The following is a 15790-nucleotide window of genomic DNA, read 5'->3' as shown; positions in this document are numbered from 1 at the left end:
CCCAGCTTGGCGTGCTCTGAAGGGGTAGGGTTGCCACTCTGAGTGGGGAAATACCTGGAGATTTTGGGGGTGGAGCCTGAGGAAGGCAGGGACTTCAACAGGGTATAATACCACAGAGTCTACCCTCTAAACCCACCATTTTCTCCAAGGGAACTGATCTCTGTCACCTGGGCATCAATTGTAATAGCAGGAGAGCCCTGATTGTGACAAGCCTGAGGGTAAGCGAGAAACTGCAGGGAAGGACTAGCTCAGTTCAAAATGGCTGCTGCAAGCTCCGTGTTTCAAAGCTGAGAGGCTGTTGTTGGCAGCACAAAATCTGACGTTTACCCCAAGATGCTGAGCTCCACTATGTATGAACCAGTGCATCAATTGAGTCAGTGCTGGCTTTAACTTGTTAGTTGCCTGTTCTAGTGCTGAGGCTGCCTGCCACTGCACGGAGGTGCAAAGATGGCCGGGAACACCCTGTCATCTCCCCCTCCCCCACTTTCAATGCCTATTTTAGTGGCCTTATCTTCAGCTTCCTTTGCTGAGGCAGCTAATGCACTTTTTATTCTTTTTGTTGATGTTCAAATGCAGCACAAGAAGATTTGCTTGGCTCTGAAAAAGTCGCTTCCTAGCGCCAGGGCTGGAGGTAGTGGGAACGGCTAGAAAGGAAGAGAAGATACCGTTGGATAAACCAAACAACAGTCCTTTTCCAAACCTTCTCTGCTTTCAGACCTCCTCTAACTTAAGATTTCATGATTTGGGGCCACTTTCCAAATCCTTAGCTGTCCTAAGTCACGTAAAAGGCATAAAGAAGTGTGTGTTTGGGAAGATTGAAACTTCTGTTCTCTGAGATGGTTGGTAGCTGAGGCTTTGCTATTTGGCCCTTGCCCCAATACACCAAGAAGGCCTGCTCTAACCACATGAAAACCCAGCATGGGTTGCACATTCTGCAGTCACTGCCCTTCCGGCATTCTTTAACAGTGACATAAAAGTGCTGTTCCTTGTGTAGGATATTCATACTGGCAGAAAATGCCTCTTGCTGTGCCATCTGCCACGATTTCTGGGAAGAATGAAGACTGTCCTTGTTTTCTCATTCTGGCTGGGGGGCTGTGGCCTCCTCATGCAGGGCCATGTGTTTGAAGACAATCAAAGACAACGGAGAGGGCTGGTGCGGCCTTGTGTCAGAAAGCGGCTCAGAGCGGCACAGGGTGGGGTTAGGAATGGGCGGCATTCCTACATTTTCCTGCCGGGTCAGGGAATGTATCTTCATTCTCTTGTATGGGTCTGATGTTTGTAAGACTAGCAGAGGAAGAACGTTTCTGAAGTGGGAGCACTTGTCCTTCCTAAAAAGCTGGACTTCAGTCCAGTCAAGACAAGGGGCAGTGTTTGGGAAGGCAGATGTTCTTGAGGAGACTGGATAGGGCCATTGATCTTCTTCAGTTGATCCTGTTCAGTCAAGAGAAGAGCCTGGAGGGACTCCAGCACCCACCTTACTTGCTGAGAAAGGTTGGCGGAAGTGCTTTCTAACGTTTTTCATCCACTGTGAGAGCTCCCTCTCCTGCCTGATATAACCTGCAGACTGGGGCTACTGTAAACATGCTGTGCCTAGGGCTACCCTTGAAGTCAGCTTGTGCAAAATGCAGCAGCCTATCTCTTGGCTGGAGCACAGCATTATACTGATGGGGTGCTTTTTCCACAACTGGTGCCTGTCTGTTTCCAGGCGCAACTAAAGGGGCTGGTTTGAACCCTTTGTGGTTAGTGCTGACATTTGAAAGACTGCCTCTCCCTATATGTGTCCATTAACTAGCTAAGTTTGGCTCAGTGTCTCCTGCTAGAAGTTTCCTTCCTTTTGGAAGATGCATTTGACCACTATCTCGATGGTGGCCCCCATCTTTGAAATGGTTTGCTAGATGGGTCTTAGGTGCTGTCAAGTCACTTCCAACGTACAGCAACCATATTAATTAAAGAAAATTATATATATACCTTCTTCCGCCAAGGCTCTGGAAATGAACCCTCTATCTGCTGAGTTTTTATTGTCTCCAAGATGGATTTCTGTGGCACTTTCCCATTGGACAAAAGTATGGTTGTTTGATTTGGGGGTCTGTTTCTGAGTATCTAGGGTGCTGTTCTTTTGGCTTGAATTAGTTTACTATATAGTGTTATTTTCATTCTGCATGAGCTGCTTCCTGCTTTGACAAAGCAGTACATCCTTTTTTAAAAACATATATACTTACACACATGCCCTGGAGCTACATAAAGAACACCTAAGAAATGGGGGGTTCCCTGTGAATTTCTAGGGAACATCACCTTCCAAATCAGGAATTTCAGGGAAAGGTAACAAATCCTCGCCTGCCTTAAAATGAGTTGAAGTCTCGCCCCCGGACAAAATCCACTAAGTTGATGATATGCTCATAGTGATTGTGGTGATGTGACTCGCTATGAGCACAAAGCACCGGCCAGTCTCAGTGGACTGGGATTGTGATTTCATTTCCCCACTCTTGCAGAGTGGGATCGTGCCAGCATCTGAACCAGCAGTGGCAATTACCTGTGTGCAGATCCAAAACTCCTGAAAGTATTTCTGCAAAAAAAGAAAAGAAAAAAAAAAGTATCACCCCAGTGGAAGAGAGTTACCAAGGGATTCATAATGACTGATCCACATGGATATACTTACAAGGTGTTGTAGGGGATTGGCTTCGGTCCATACATATCCAGGCTGGGATTCTGATTGAGGCAGTACTGACAAGAAACAAGATGAAGAAAGGGTATTTATTTGATTAGATTTATATCTCGCCCTCCCCTTAATGGACTCAGGGTGGCTTTAAGTAACACAGTACAATCCTGTGCTGAGTTTCTTAGTCCAGAGTTTCTTGATTTCAGTGGGCTTAGACTGGTGTAACTACATAGGATTGCACAGACAATCCACCTTTCATTCAGATGACAAAGCCATGGCAAAGAACCACCCAAAGTTTTTGCTTTATTTTTTTTTCTTTTGCGCTTAGAGCAGCAGATCAACCATATGACCTTTGGCAGGCATTGCAATAGTCTCTTGGTAGGCACTGTATTTTTGCCATGATTGACAGCTCAGTGCTGCATATTTCAAGCCACAATGTGTTCTTCTTTAACAAGGCAGACATGTTCTCTGCAGAGAACTCGCTCCAAAGGACTCTTCCCCTGCTGCCATCACATACTAATAGCAACAGAGCACTTACCCGCCAGGTCTGGGTGACATCGGGTTTTAAGTATCTCAAAGCATAACAGCTGAATCCAAGAACTGTGAAAAATACAGAGAAAAGACTTAAGTTTTGCCAGAGGCAGAGGATCTTAATGACTTCCTATTAATGGCGCAGGTGACTACAGAGACTTCTGGGGTGCCTGTCCCAACTGATACAGTGCACATAGGCTCAGAGAGAAAGCTGGGAGTGGGAGCTGCAGAGATGTGAATGGACTGCGGGGAGGGGCTTTTCCATGTTATGAAACAAAAGACTGACCCAAATCCATCACCCTCTCAGCATTCTGGGGCTATGAAATGAAGAGGGAAGCAAGGAAGGGCGAGGCCAGAGTGGACAATGCTGTGGTTTGCTTCAGGATGTCTTGCATCTAAAATTACCTCCCAATCTTCCAATAAGTGGGTCAGGAAAGGATCCTCACACTTTGGCTTTAATCTCATACTGAAACCACTGGGGGATTAGAGAGAGAGAGAGAGAGTACACACACACAACACAGTTGAGCTAAGAATGCTGTGATCAGCTACAGAGGTCTGGAATCTGAAGGGATTGCAGAAATGCCACTGGAAAAGGCAAAGTAAGGACACTCTCCTTGGGAAATAATCCCATTTAAGTAAATGTCTTTCACTCTGGCAGTGCAGCTGTGTGCTCAGGAGTGGCAGTGTGCCTTAGAAAGGGATTCCCTGTGGAGAGACCTCTCAAAGTAAAGGAAAATATCTGCCTGATCCTGGCTGCTGCATTTGACATTCAAGACAGGTGTAGCTTAGAAGATGGTGCAAAAACCAATGTGCTGCTATTACAGGAGGGGATGAGAGGGTGGGAGTGCCACAATGGAACTGTCGCTCTCCTCAACCGAGTGCCTGGCAGAACATCACCTTGCAAGGCCTGCAGAATTGTAACTGGTTCTACAGGGCATGAATGTTATATGGCAGATATTTTGGCCAGGTTGAAGCCAGGGCAGAAAAGGCCATGGACGTGCTAAAGGATAGCTGAATGTCTCAAAATAATGCACTTCTTCCCATCTGGACTATCTTATGAACTTGGACTGTGCTCCTGCCAAAAAGTTTGAAGAAAGGCAGGTTGGAGAATATCAAACTGAAGACAGGGAAAAGATGACTGGTACACAGTCAGACCAAGTCACGTGGGTGCTGGGGAAAAAAAGCCATAGCTTGATAGCCAAAGAAGAGAAAGACCTTTGTGTGGAAGGAAATATAACCACATCTGGACATTAGTGATGGCAATGTAATGCTGTTAAAACAAGTTGAGATCACAACTCAGAAGACAACTTCCCTCTTTTGGAATTGCTGAAGGCTGCTGACATGCGGCAGCTCCACAACATGAGCAGTGGCCACCTATGCAAGGGTTGAATGGTAGGGCATTTTTTGCAGCAGGAACTCCTTCGCATATTAGGCCACACACTCCTGATGTAGCCATCCTCCAAGAGCTTACAGGGCTCTTAGTACAGGGCCTACTGTAAGCTCCAGGAGGATTGGCTACATCAGGGCTGTGTGGCCTAATATGCAAAGGAGTTCCTGCTACAAAAAATACCCTGAGTGCTGTACAAGGTTCTGGGAGATGCAGGTTCAAATCCCCATGCTGCCACGGAAACTTGCTGGGGGAAGACAAAATAGTGGAGGGCACAATGATGTTGTAAGCCACTGTGGGTCCTCATTGATAGAAGAACGCTAAGGAAATAAAAGTTTAGACTAGCCTTTCAGAATGGTGAAAGGCAGCAGCACTTGGTACCTTTTTTTCCAAAAGTGGGTAGTTTGAATTCTCCAGCAGTAGAGACAAAGCGGGACCAGTCCGACATGGCTCGCGTGTAGCTGGGCCACTCTTCCCCATTCGTGCTGGGCATGAGAGGAGCCATCTTTCCTGCTCTGTACTTCTCAGTCAGCTTTTTGCCCAGCTCCGTCATCCCCTGAAAGTGATGCAAAGGAAAGACGGTCTTACGGTAAAGCATCCCAGGAGTTTGGGTGTGGGCGGAAAAGTCTCCTGTACTCATTTTATCCATTTATTTTAGGAGGTTTATACGCTACCTCTCCTGAGACTTGCTTAAAGTGGCTTTCAGCTTAAAAACAATTTTAAAAGCCCCAAATAGGCCATTTTAGGAATTACTCATGGGAAGGCAACACCCACCACAATTGCTGGAAGGAAACCTCTGGCAAAGGTTGTTTCTTCTCTCAGAAACAGTCACTTGTGTGCAGGGGTCGTTTTGTAGAAAAATAGGTGGTGGAGCTCATTAGCATAACCCATATGCTGCCCTCCCCCTCCAGCCAAAAGCAACCCAACGCAAGAAAGGAGAGCCCCAGGTGAGCGAGGCTTGCTTGGGCTGGCTAGAGATCCAGTCACCCTAAGCAGGTCTTGCTCTCCTGGGGTTCTCCTGAGCCCCCCTCCCACAGTCAAAAGGCCAGCTGGCTGCCCACTCTCCTAATCCATGGAGCATGTGCCTTTGCTCAGAAACACCTACAAGGAACACATGGGCTTCAGCCATCAGTAACAAGACCCTGTTCATGCCCACAATACAACCAGCATCAGAGCTATTGCTCCTGCTCAGGGTGTAATTTGCAGACAGGTTTAAGATCTGGCACTTTCTGCTTGCTTTCAGAAGTGACTGACTGGAAACAGCTGAGCTGTGGTAGCGACTGGCTGTGGCAGGCCACAGAAGGGTCATTCAGCATCACAGGATAGTGGGCAGAAGCTACTCACCAGAGATGGGAGACGCTGGTTGGGCACTCCAGCCAGGGTGAATGTTGCATTGTCAAAGTCCTCTTTGGAAAAATACAACAGAAAAATTAACAAGGGACATGAAGATCTCCTTCCCTTCCTCTAAGGAACTGTGATGCCTGCATTGCTAGAAGTGAACTGCAGTGTGTGACACAAAACCAGCATTCAAAATAGAACAGACACATTTGATTAAAAAAAAAAGAAAACTTAATGCATCCAAGCAGTATCTGCTCAAGACTGAGAAAGCATGGGCCACCCTGCTGCTATTTGATCAATGGACCTTCTCTGTCCCGATTTAAAGATGATGCCCTTCTCAGCAGAGCTGAACCCCTGGCCTTGCAACAAGGTTAGTAATCAAAATATTCTAAGCAGGGAGCCAAACCATTAAAAGTTTGTATTCAGCTCCAGAGCAGCAGGGTTCTTGTACATTTCTTTGTCTTAACCTTCCAGTTCAGATGCTAACTTTGAAAACTGGTTTGGTGACTGGTTCAGACACTTTGAACTGGTCCATGAAGACTATCCTGCGGTTTGCTTGCAGAATAACTGTAAAATGGACAGAAAATGGAGCTCAATTTGAAGCAGGGATGGGTGGGTAGATCTCATTTAGCAGTTTTAGCCTGATTGGCTTTTTTTTAAATAACCTTGTTATTTTGTCTGATGCTATTTTTTTCTCTCTTGATACCTCCCCACCCCTAAGAGAATTCCCTCCTAGGAATCCTCAGAGGAATGCAAACGTTAGAGAGGAAAGTCAAACAAATAACATGCAGATTATATTTTAGGGGAAATAATATTTTCAATAGTGGCCATAAGAAAGCAAGCTTACCCTGTTTAGTCATGGTCAAAGGGCAGCAAGGAGTACCAAGGAAACACAAAACGCTTCTAGCTGTCGTTCAACAATCCCCCATGCTGAGGACTTGTTGCTGGACACGTTTATGGGTAAGCAAACCTCTACTGGAATCCCTGGAGGACTGACAATCCCAGACCCTGCCTACCAGCCTTCCCTGCTCTTCCTCCTCTTCTTTTCTGATGCCTCCCTGAGAAATACAGTTTCACCAACTGTAGCTGGAACAAAGAAGGAGCCTCCACTGCCCTTTAAGGAATCTCCTATGTGTCTGACTATAGAAATGCTTATTCCAAACTGATTGCCAATTATTAGTCTGAGAGATGGTAGGTTTGGGTTCAGCTGGTGGTCTAAAACCACACACCTCACTTAGGGGCTTTCCGACAAACTGCTGGGCATGTGCAGCGAGACACAGGTTAAGTTCATCTTGCCTGCAAGAGAAAAAAAAGCTGGCCCTGCCTAAAAGACGTCATTGTCTTCTGTTTGGTGTATAATAATGCGAGTGCTCACCCCATGCCACAAGCACCATCTTGCACATGGCTTTTGGAAAGGGGCCATGAGTCACTGGTAGAGCACCTACTTCCCAAGCAGTAGATCTCAAGTTCAATCTCCAGCTATAAAGAATTTCACGTAGCAAATGGGAGGGAAAGACCCTTCTTGCTTGAGCTCCTTGAGAACTTCCGCCAGCCACAGGAGGCACCGCTGCACTAGACCAATGCCTGACTTGGAAGATACGGAAGCTTCATATTATGTCCACATACACAGACTGTGCCAAGAACTGCCTCAGTCTGGACTTAAATTATACATAATAGCAATCATCACAATCAAGGCTGAAGTTATTAAGTGAATTAAAAGCATTTTGCTTAACACAAAAGTGCTCCTGATTAATTGGGTCACAGATTTTTTTTTTTAATTTAAATTAGTTGAATACATGTTCCCAGCAGCAAGTAGAAGTGCCACATTAAAAGAGTTATTTTCTCCTATTCGTGGGACAAACAAAATGTTTTTAATCACTTAGTTCACAAAACACTGCAGTCTTGATGATGATGACTGCTATTATCTATAATTTACCGAAGTCCAGACTTTGGAAGGAGATGGATTGACTCAATAAAGGAAACCACAGCCTTCAGTTTGCAAGGTTTGAGCAAGGCTGTTAATGTTAAGACATTTTGGAGGTCATTAATTCATAGGGTCACCGTTAAGTCAGTAACACAGACTCTGGTGGTTCTTGGCATAGTCTGTGGATGTAATGTGCAGCTGCCTTGAATTGTACAGCACCTCGTTTTTAGGCACATCACAGACAGTATGATTAATCATGATGTTGCACAACTAGAGCGCACCCAAACTAGTCCGCTACAAACAGAAGCAACCAGGGTTTGCAGTGGCTGCTGTGTACACCCCGCACACTGATCTGGCTCTCAGCCACTCACAATAAACTGGCCACGCTAGTTACCTTTGGAGCAGGCAGTTAACGTCCTAGAGTGTTCATCTGTAAGCTTGTGGGCGACGGTATCCATATCCATTCGTCGCAGCGTTGGCAGGAATGGGTGATACAGGCTGCTCTTCACTCCTGCCAACATAGTTTTTCTGGGCTCCAACGGGATTAGAATCGCTGGGGCAGCATAGACGGGGGAAGCATCCTGAGGCCACGGCACCAAATCGAGGGTTTGCGCCATTGTGGAAAGTTAGCCTAGCCAAAGGAATAGGCAGTTGCAACATTTCTGAGTTTGGGGAAATGCTGTCCTCACCTATACATTATACTCGCACACATTTCCAGGGTCATCTTCTGAGCTGACACAAACCAAGTACATGGATGTGTGGCCTCATGCCTCCTAGAGAACCTCCTCCTGAACTACATTTCATAGGACAATCCGCCAGTGCTGAAGGGAGATGATGAAGCTTCTTACCTTCGGAGCCTTCTAAAACTTGCCCTTCTGAAGAAGCCATCTCTTCTCACAGATGGAGTGGGAAGGGGCTGCTGAGCCCTCTCAGGGGCCACTGACTTTTTAGACGCCTGGGAATCTGGACTGAGGACTTGTTGTAGGGAGCCTTTTTCAAAATAGTTGCTTTCCTTCTCCCACACTCCACCTCTGCTTCCTTTCCCCAAAAGTTAGTGCCAAACTCGGGCTGTGGAAGTCTGACTGCTAATTCTGTTGCTGAGGGCAAGTTGTTCTGGCTTTTGAGCATCTTCTCCTTATTTATTAACTTTATACGCCACCTTTATTACTAGAGTCCAGGAGCATCTTAGAAACCAAAAAGATTTTCAGGGTATAAGTTTTTGAGAGTCAAAGTTCTCTCTGTCAGATACACTGGCTGCTTTCACATGGCGACTGTTTGCAAGTGGATTTTGCTATTTTTACACAGTAAAAATCCAGTTGCAAAGCATGTTATTTTGTGTGTGAATGCACCTACTGACTCTCAAAAGCTTATACCCCCAAAAAATCATTCCAGTCTCTGAAGTGCTACTGGACTCAAATCTACATATTCTCCTGCAGACACGCAAGGCTACTTTCCTGAAATTTTCTTACTGAAACTCACTTTGGATTACAAAATCCTAAAAGAACACAGGGCATACAGTAAACAGTGTAAAAAACTAGAAAACAATGCAATAAAAGCAATATAAGATCTGCCATATCATAAACAGCACAAAAACTGGATTGCAGAAGTCAGAAAACAACGCAGCAAGAACAAGATAACACACAATACAGTTCTGCTCCATTTTGGATTTGATAAAAACTTGCCCTACCAACCACAAAATCCCAGTTGAAACCAAATGTGAAAATCTCATTTACAAATATTTTCTGCAATGCAGAAGTACTTTTGTGTCAACAACCATATGGAGGCTTCATTAACGGACCATATGACTGAGAACATATTGTCAGTAGGCTTTGGGGTCCAAATGTAAATGAACCCGCCAGTCACAACCACCAAGTTCTAGGTTCTGGTCAATGGGCTGTATGCAGCGATGCCATCTGTTGTGTCCTGGAGCATCAGCAGAGTTGCGCATGGAAGGGAAGCACGGCTTTTAATATTGGCTAGAAGGGAAGGAATTTCCTGAGGAAACCATGGAGCTGCCTGAGGCTTGAAAATCATGCATAGAGATTCAGCCTTACGGCACTGGTGTGATCACTTATGATGGAAAGGAGTTTTGCCTACTCCTTATTTCTTGCTTTCCTTGTTAGACAGCAGCCCTCATTCTACTAAGGAGTCAAGCAGTATTACTGTATTTATTCAAAAGGAAGACTAGATTCCCCCCACCCCCAGGTGTGCTGTCATGAAAAAGAAGGGGTCATTACAGTAACAATTTTACACGTGGGTGTAACTTTTATTAGTCTTACAGCCAGGGTCGTCTTCCTTTTGGGTAAAGACAGCAAACAAAGCAGTGCTCTTTCTGGATGATTACTGTGATAACAAAACTGCCTGTCTTTTCTCTCCTGGCCCCCACAACAGCAGCAGCAGCAGGACACACACAATCACAGCAGGTCTGGAAGGGAGAGGGAAGGTGCCTGATGAACAATGCTGGAGGTAGGTGGCTTGTGGGACGGTGGCTCAGTGGTAGAGCATCTGTTTGGGAAGCAGAAGGTCCCAGGTTCAATCCCTGGCATCTCCAAAAAAGGATCCAAGCAAATAGGTGTGAAAAACCTCAGCTTGAGAACCTGGAGAGCCGCTGCCAGTCTGAGAAGACAATACTGACTTTGATGGACCAAAGGTCTGATTCAGTATAAGGCAGCTTCATATGTTCATATGTCCTAGAAAGTTCATGTTGTCCAATTTGTCTCAGGGTTTGCACATGCCGGAGAATGATGTGGGAGAGCATTAAGGGGCAGCATTGTGGCATGGCTGTATAACATCTGCTTTGCAGCAGAAGGTCCCAGTCCTGGGCATTTCCAGTTCAAAGATCAGGAAGTAGGTAATGCAGAAGATCTCTGCCTGGAGAGCTGCTGCCTGCCAGAGTAGACAATACTGACTTTGACAGAGGAATGGTTAGTTTTGTATGTTTGTGTGAAGTGGTAGTTTGGAATGGTGCCACTTTGAATTGCAAATAACAGATTCCAGCTCTGAGCACTGCTTCACATGAACAGCTTACTACAAACAGAAAGCTAACACAATTTTTATACTTTGTTTGCTTTGCTGGTTTTTTATTTTTTAGCATGGGGAAATACTCCAAAATGTGACCTTCTGTCCGCAGCTCAAAACAGTGTGGTCTATTCTGCTTAATACTTATTTATTTAGATTCCTATCCCATCCTACCCTGTGAACGGGCTCAGAGTAGTTTACATTATGTCAACAATTCCATAAAACAAAGAATAATTAAAACATTAATTCCAACATAGTTAAAATTTAAATGGCTAATTTAAAATACCTAACCGGCAGTTTGATGGGTTAGTTCAATTTCAGTGTACACTGAATTCATATCAGGGAAGGGCGGTGGATCATTCTGATGGAATAACTCAACCACTGCTGTGGCACCAATAAATATGAATAGCGCCATGGAGTAATTGAGATAGGGGAGGCCAATGTTCTTTGACATCCACCACCTCAACCAAAGGCCTGGTGGAACAGCTCCATTTTGCAGGCCCTGCAGTTCTGCAACAGATCCTGCAGGGCCCTGATTTCAGTTGGGCACATGTTCCACCAGGCTGAAAAGGCCCTGGCCAAGGCGAGATGGTGGGAACTACTAAGCAGCACTGGTCAGAATAGCACAAGGCTCTTTGGGGCACATATGAGGAGAGATGGTCCCACAGGTGTGCTGGTTCCTGGCCGTATAAGGATTTAAAGGTTAATACTGTAACCTTGAACCTGACTACTCAGTAATCAACTGGCTGAATGTGGGTCTGCACAGATACCCAGTCAGCAAGTGTGACATTGCATTTTGTAGCCACTGAAGCTTCCAGATTAGGTTCAAGGGTAGGACCATGTACAGCAAATTGCAGTAATCAAACCTGGAAGTGGCCGTCGCATGGATCACTGTCGCCAAGTCATGGAAGGAAAGACAGGGAACCAGTCACCTGACCAGCCAAAGTTTGCAGAATGCTAATCTGGCAACATTAGTGAACTGGGCTTCCGTAGAAAGGGAAGCATCCAGAATCACTTCCAAGCTCTTCACAGTTGGCACCGGCATTAATAGTGCCCCGCCAAGGGCTGGGTGTCAGATTCCCGTACCCATCCCCTCCCCACAATGGCTCAGGAACAGGACCTCTGCCTTCGCTGGATGAAGTTTCAGTCAACTCTGTTGTAATTAGTCAGCCTCTAAAGCCCTAGCCAAGATATCAGGGACGGAGAGGTTCTACTGCCATATTCTCCAGTATGGATAAATCAGGGCTCTCAGCTTCTGAGGAGCTTTTCTGAGAAGTTGCCACTTTCCCCACAAAGAGAACAATAACATCACCAGGCCTGCGAACACAACTGAGAACAGCGCTCAACAGGGCTGGGTCTCCAGCCAATCCATTCAAATGACTACACTGGCAGCACAACAAGGGTCATCGGGGAATCCTGACCCGTGCAGGGAGACCTACCTCACAGGGTTGTTGCGAAAGGCAGGGGAAGGGAGACTTAACGGATGGGCAGGGACAAAAACGGACTAGAAGAAGACGGGCAGGGCTCTTGGAAAAGTTCCCGAAAGGAAGAGCAGCCAGCACCTGAGTCCGCGGGAGACGCTCCCTCAGCTCGCTTCGCCTGGCCGGCCTCCGCCGCACTGCTTCCTTCCCCCGCCCCAGTTCTCCATGGCAGCAGGAAGCCAGCCCGTGGCTGAGGGAGGGCGAGGGAGGAGGAGGTCGCTAGGCGACACCGCGGCCATTGTCACCTCGGAGCGACGCGGCGGCAATGGAGCCCTTTCCTTTCGGGCGGCGGCTGGGGCCGGTCAGGGGCCCCTGGATGAGCCAAGGAAGAGGCAGGCGGCCATTTTGACGCCGGGGAGACCGGCGGGGGGCGGCTCTCTGCTCGCCCCCTCTTCCTTTCAGAGCAACTTCTTCCATGGCGCTAGAATGAGGCGGCCGAGGAGCGCGTGTTGGCGTGCTCGCGGCACTCGGGTGTTGAACCCAGAACCTCTTTCGAGAGGGGACTCTGCGGGGAGGTATGCCTTCGCTCCCCGGTTGGATACAGCCCAGGGATGCCAAGTGGAATTCAAGAAATATCTGGGGACTTTGGGGGTGGAGCCGGGAGCAAGGTTGTGACGACTAAACTCCAAAGGGAGTTCTGGCCGTCACATTTAAAGGGACCGCACACCTTTTAAATGCCTTCCCTCCGTTGGAAATAATGAAGGATAGGGGCACCTTCTTTCGGAGCTCATAGAATTGGACCCCCTGGTACAATCCTTTTGAAACCTGGAGGGTATTCTGGGAAGAGGCACTGGATGCTATGCTGCAAATTTGGTGCCTCTACCCGGAGAAAAAAACCCCAGCCCCCGAAGGGTCCCAGATACCGCAAATCAATTCTCCATTATACCCCATGGGAATCGGTCTCCATAAGGATTAATGGAGTGCTCAGCAGACATCCCCCCCCACTTTCTGATGACCCTGAAGTGAAGATGAAGAAGATATTGGATTTATATCCCGCCCTCCACTCTGAAGAGTCTCAGAACCCTCCTCCCCCCACAACAGACACCCTGTGAGGTGGGTGGGGCTGAGAGGGCTCTCACAGCAGCTGCCCTTTCAAGGACAACCTCTGCCAGAGCTGTGGCTGACCCAAGGCCATTCTAGCCGGTACAAGTGGAGGAGTGGGGAATCAAACCCGGATCTCCCAGATAAGAGTCCGCACAGGGCCTCCAAACCCGGGGATCCCCTGCCCCCCACCAGGGGATTGGCAACCCTAATGCAGTCGGAAGCGATCTCTTTCCTGTCTTTTTATTCCTCTCCCCCCCTCCCGCGGTCAGGAAGCTGCGTTGGGAAAGACACGTGATTGCACACCCGCAAGATTCGCGTCTGAATGCTCTTTTCCGGGAACAGTGCTTAGTGCCGAAGGAGCGTCCACTGGATGTGCACACACGAAAGCTTATGCCTTGAACAAAACTTTGTTGGCCTTAAAGGTGCCGCTGGACTCATACTTTATTCTGTCACCAATAGAGAGAAACGCTTTTGCGGCCCCCCACTTCCAATTTTCCTAAGTCCCGCCCTTCACACAACTCCTCCTCTCAGCGCAATAGCGCGCAAGTTCATTGGGAGAGGAGGGTGTCGGTCCTTAGTCTCGACCCAGCTCGGGGTGGAGCTTTATGCCAGAGGGGCGTGGCCTTAACCTACCGTCGCCGCCAATCAGAAAGAGGCGGGCGGTCTCTTCAGGCGCCCTCGATCACGTTCCTTGCTGGGGCAAGGAGATTTTCATTGACGTTAAGCCGAGGAACCTGTAGCGGCATGAATTTCCGCCAGGGGCGGGGCTTTTCCCTGTCCCGCCCTCTAGGGGGGCTCGAGATAAAGTGGCGGGGTTCCTTCCGCTCTCTTCTTTTGTCGTTGGCGCGCTGGTCTTGTTGTTCTGGTTCCCCTCAGGGAGCGTTGAGGCAGGCCTTGAGGGAGGCTGGCTGGCTGGCTGTAACGGAGTGCCTTTGCTTTTCTCCGTGGCCTCGAACGCCGGGCGAGGCGAAGTGATTGCAGAGCGGCCAACGCGGCGTCGGTTGCCCTGGCCGGTAGTGAAGCCGGAGGACTCCGCGGCTTGTTGGCCCTAGAAGCCTTTTCGTTGCTTACCTGGAAGAAGGAACTTCATTTGGCTTCGCCGGAAGACCAGCGAGAGAAAAATAATTTCTTCACTGTTTCCAATAAGCTGGGATCGAAAAACCGTTCCCTTTTCCCTCCCCAGTGTTGCTTTAGCTTCCCCACGCGCTCTTAAATAGTTAATGTGTAGATTAAACTTAATGATCTGAGATTTTACTCATAAAAGCTTCTTTTGGAATAATTCTGAATTCTTTAAGACTGAACAAGACTGCCCAGCTGGAATTAAAAATCAAGGGTAATCTACAACAGTGGGTTGCAAGGCATGTGAAAGTGGGTCCCAGCCAGGTTTCTGCATTTTTATTGACTTGTCTGTGGTCTGTTTTTAAAGTCAGCTGCCATACTGAAGACTGCTCATCTACAGCAGTGGTTTTAAAAGCCTTCCACATTAGAACCCACCTCTAGGTGGCACAAGGACTCAGTAAAATGCAAGCCTGAGATTACAGGAAATGGCAGAACCAGGGTCCAGACCTCACTTGGGCAGGAAATGGAGCAAAACAGCATGAAGAATGTTGTAGTAAGCAATGTTGTAGCAAGTTTTAGTGGGTTATTTGTAAATTTCCTGCATTGTGCAGGGGATTGGACTAGATGACCCTGGAGATCCCTTCCAACTCTTATGATTCTGTGACAGTGATTTTGCAGTTGCACCCATCATCCTGTGTTAGAATTTCACAAACAGCTTCAGGCTCATAAAAGCTAGGAAGAACCCATTATTTGCATGGATGTGTGGAGAGCAATACCACCACCACTCCTGTAAGAAAGCTGAAAGGAGCAGCAGGACAACAAGGCAAGGCCACACAATAGCCGAGATTTCTCCATTGCGATAAAACCCCAGTTTGTTCTTTGCTACAACATTCTTCATGCTGTTATGCTCCTGTTTCCTGTCCAAGCTTGAGGTCTTGCTTCTTTGTGCTCTTGGGGCAACCTGAATGAGATACTGTTGCATGCGCAGACAAGACATGACTGTCCTGCAAGATAGGCAATCCTTCAGTGAGGAGTGTCTCCCTGCCTTTGTGGATGCACAGAGCCTGTCTCTTTCTCACTACAAAAAGCATGCAAAATGCAGATGGCAAAAAACCTCCAGGATCCCTGGCCAAACTAGCTTGGAAGAGAAATGCTTCCTAGAATCATAGAGCTGGAAGGGACTTCCAGGGTTATCTAGTCCAACCCCCTTCACAATGCAGGAAACTCACAAATACCTCCCCCTAAATTCACTCCAAAGTGGTGACCAGCATTTTCCCTGGGTGTGTAAGAAATGGCCAGGAGTACTAAGCACCGATGCAAGGCAGAGCCAATTGCAAAATGTTAGGGAGTGA

At 47.4% G+C, this 15790-nt stretch overlaps 1 protein-coding gene across 1 annotated transcript; it reads right to left on the bottom strand.

The window, feature by feature from the left end:
- Positions 1-310: 310 nt before the first annotated feature.
- On the bottom strand, positions 311-12346 carry SPMIP8 (sperm microtubule inner protein 8). Its single transcript, XM_060254131.1, has 8 exons — positions 12294-12346; positions 8231-8467; positions 5919-5980; positions 4956-5130; positions 3195-3256; positions 2657-2721; positions 2531-2563; positions 311-644 (listed from the first exon to the last, which is right to left on the bottom strand). Exons 2-8 carry the CDS (start codon positions 8451-8453, stop codon positions 614-616), a joined length of 651 nt encoding a protein of 216 aa, XP_060110114.1. The 5' UTR covers positions 8454-8467; positions 12294-12346; the 3' UTR covers positions 311-613.
- Between the last annotated feature and the right edge of the window lie 3444 nt (positions 12347-15790).

The sequence above is a fragment of the Heteronotia binoei genome, chromosome 14 (genome assembly GCF_032191835.1).
Source record: "Heteronotia binoei isolate CCM8104 ecotype False Entrance Well chromosome 14, APGP_CSIRO_Hbin_v1, whole genome shotgun sequence".
Taxonomy (NCBI): domain Eukaryota; kingdom Metazoa; phylum Chordata; class Lepidosauria; order Squamata; family Gekkonidae; genus Heteronotia; species Heteronotia binoei.
Note: the sequence above shows the minus strand (reverse complement) of the source record. Positions and strands in the feature narration are given on the sequence as shown.

Coding starts and splice junctions, on each gene's coding strand:
- SPMIP8 (XM_060254131.1), bottom strand. CDS start 8,453: ATGGCGCAAACCCTCGATTTGGTGCCGTGGCCTCAGGATGCTTCCCCC. Junction 5,981..8,230: donor GTTAACTGCCTGCTCCAAAG/GTAACTAGCGTG, acceptor ATTTTTCCAAAG/AGGACTTTGACAATGCAACA. Junction 3,257..4,955: donor ACCCACTTTTGGAAAAAAAG/GTACCAAGTGCT, acceptor TATTTTTCACAG/TTCTTGGATTCAGCTGTTAT.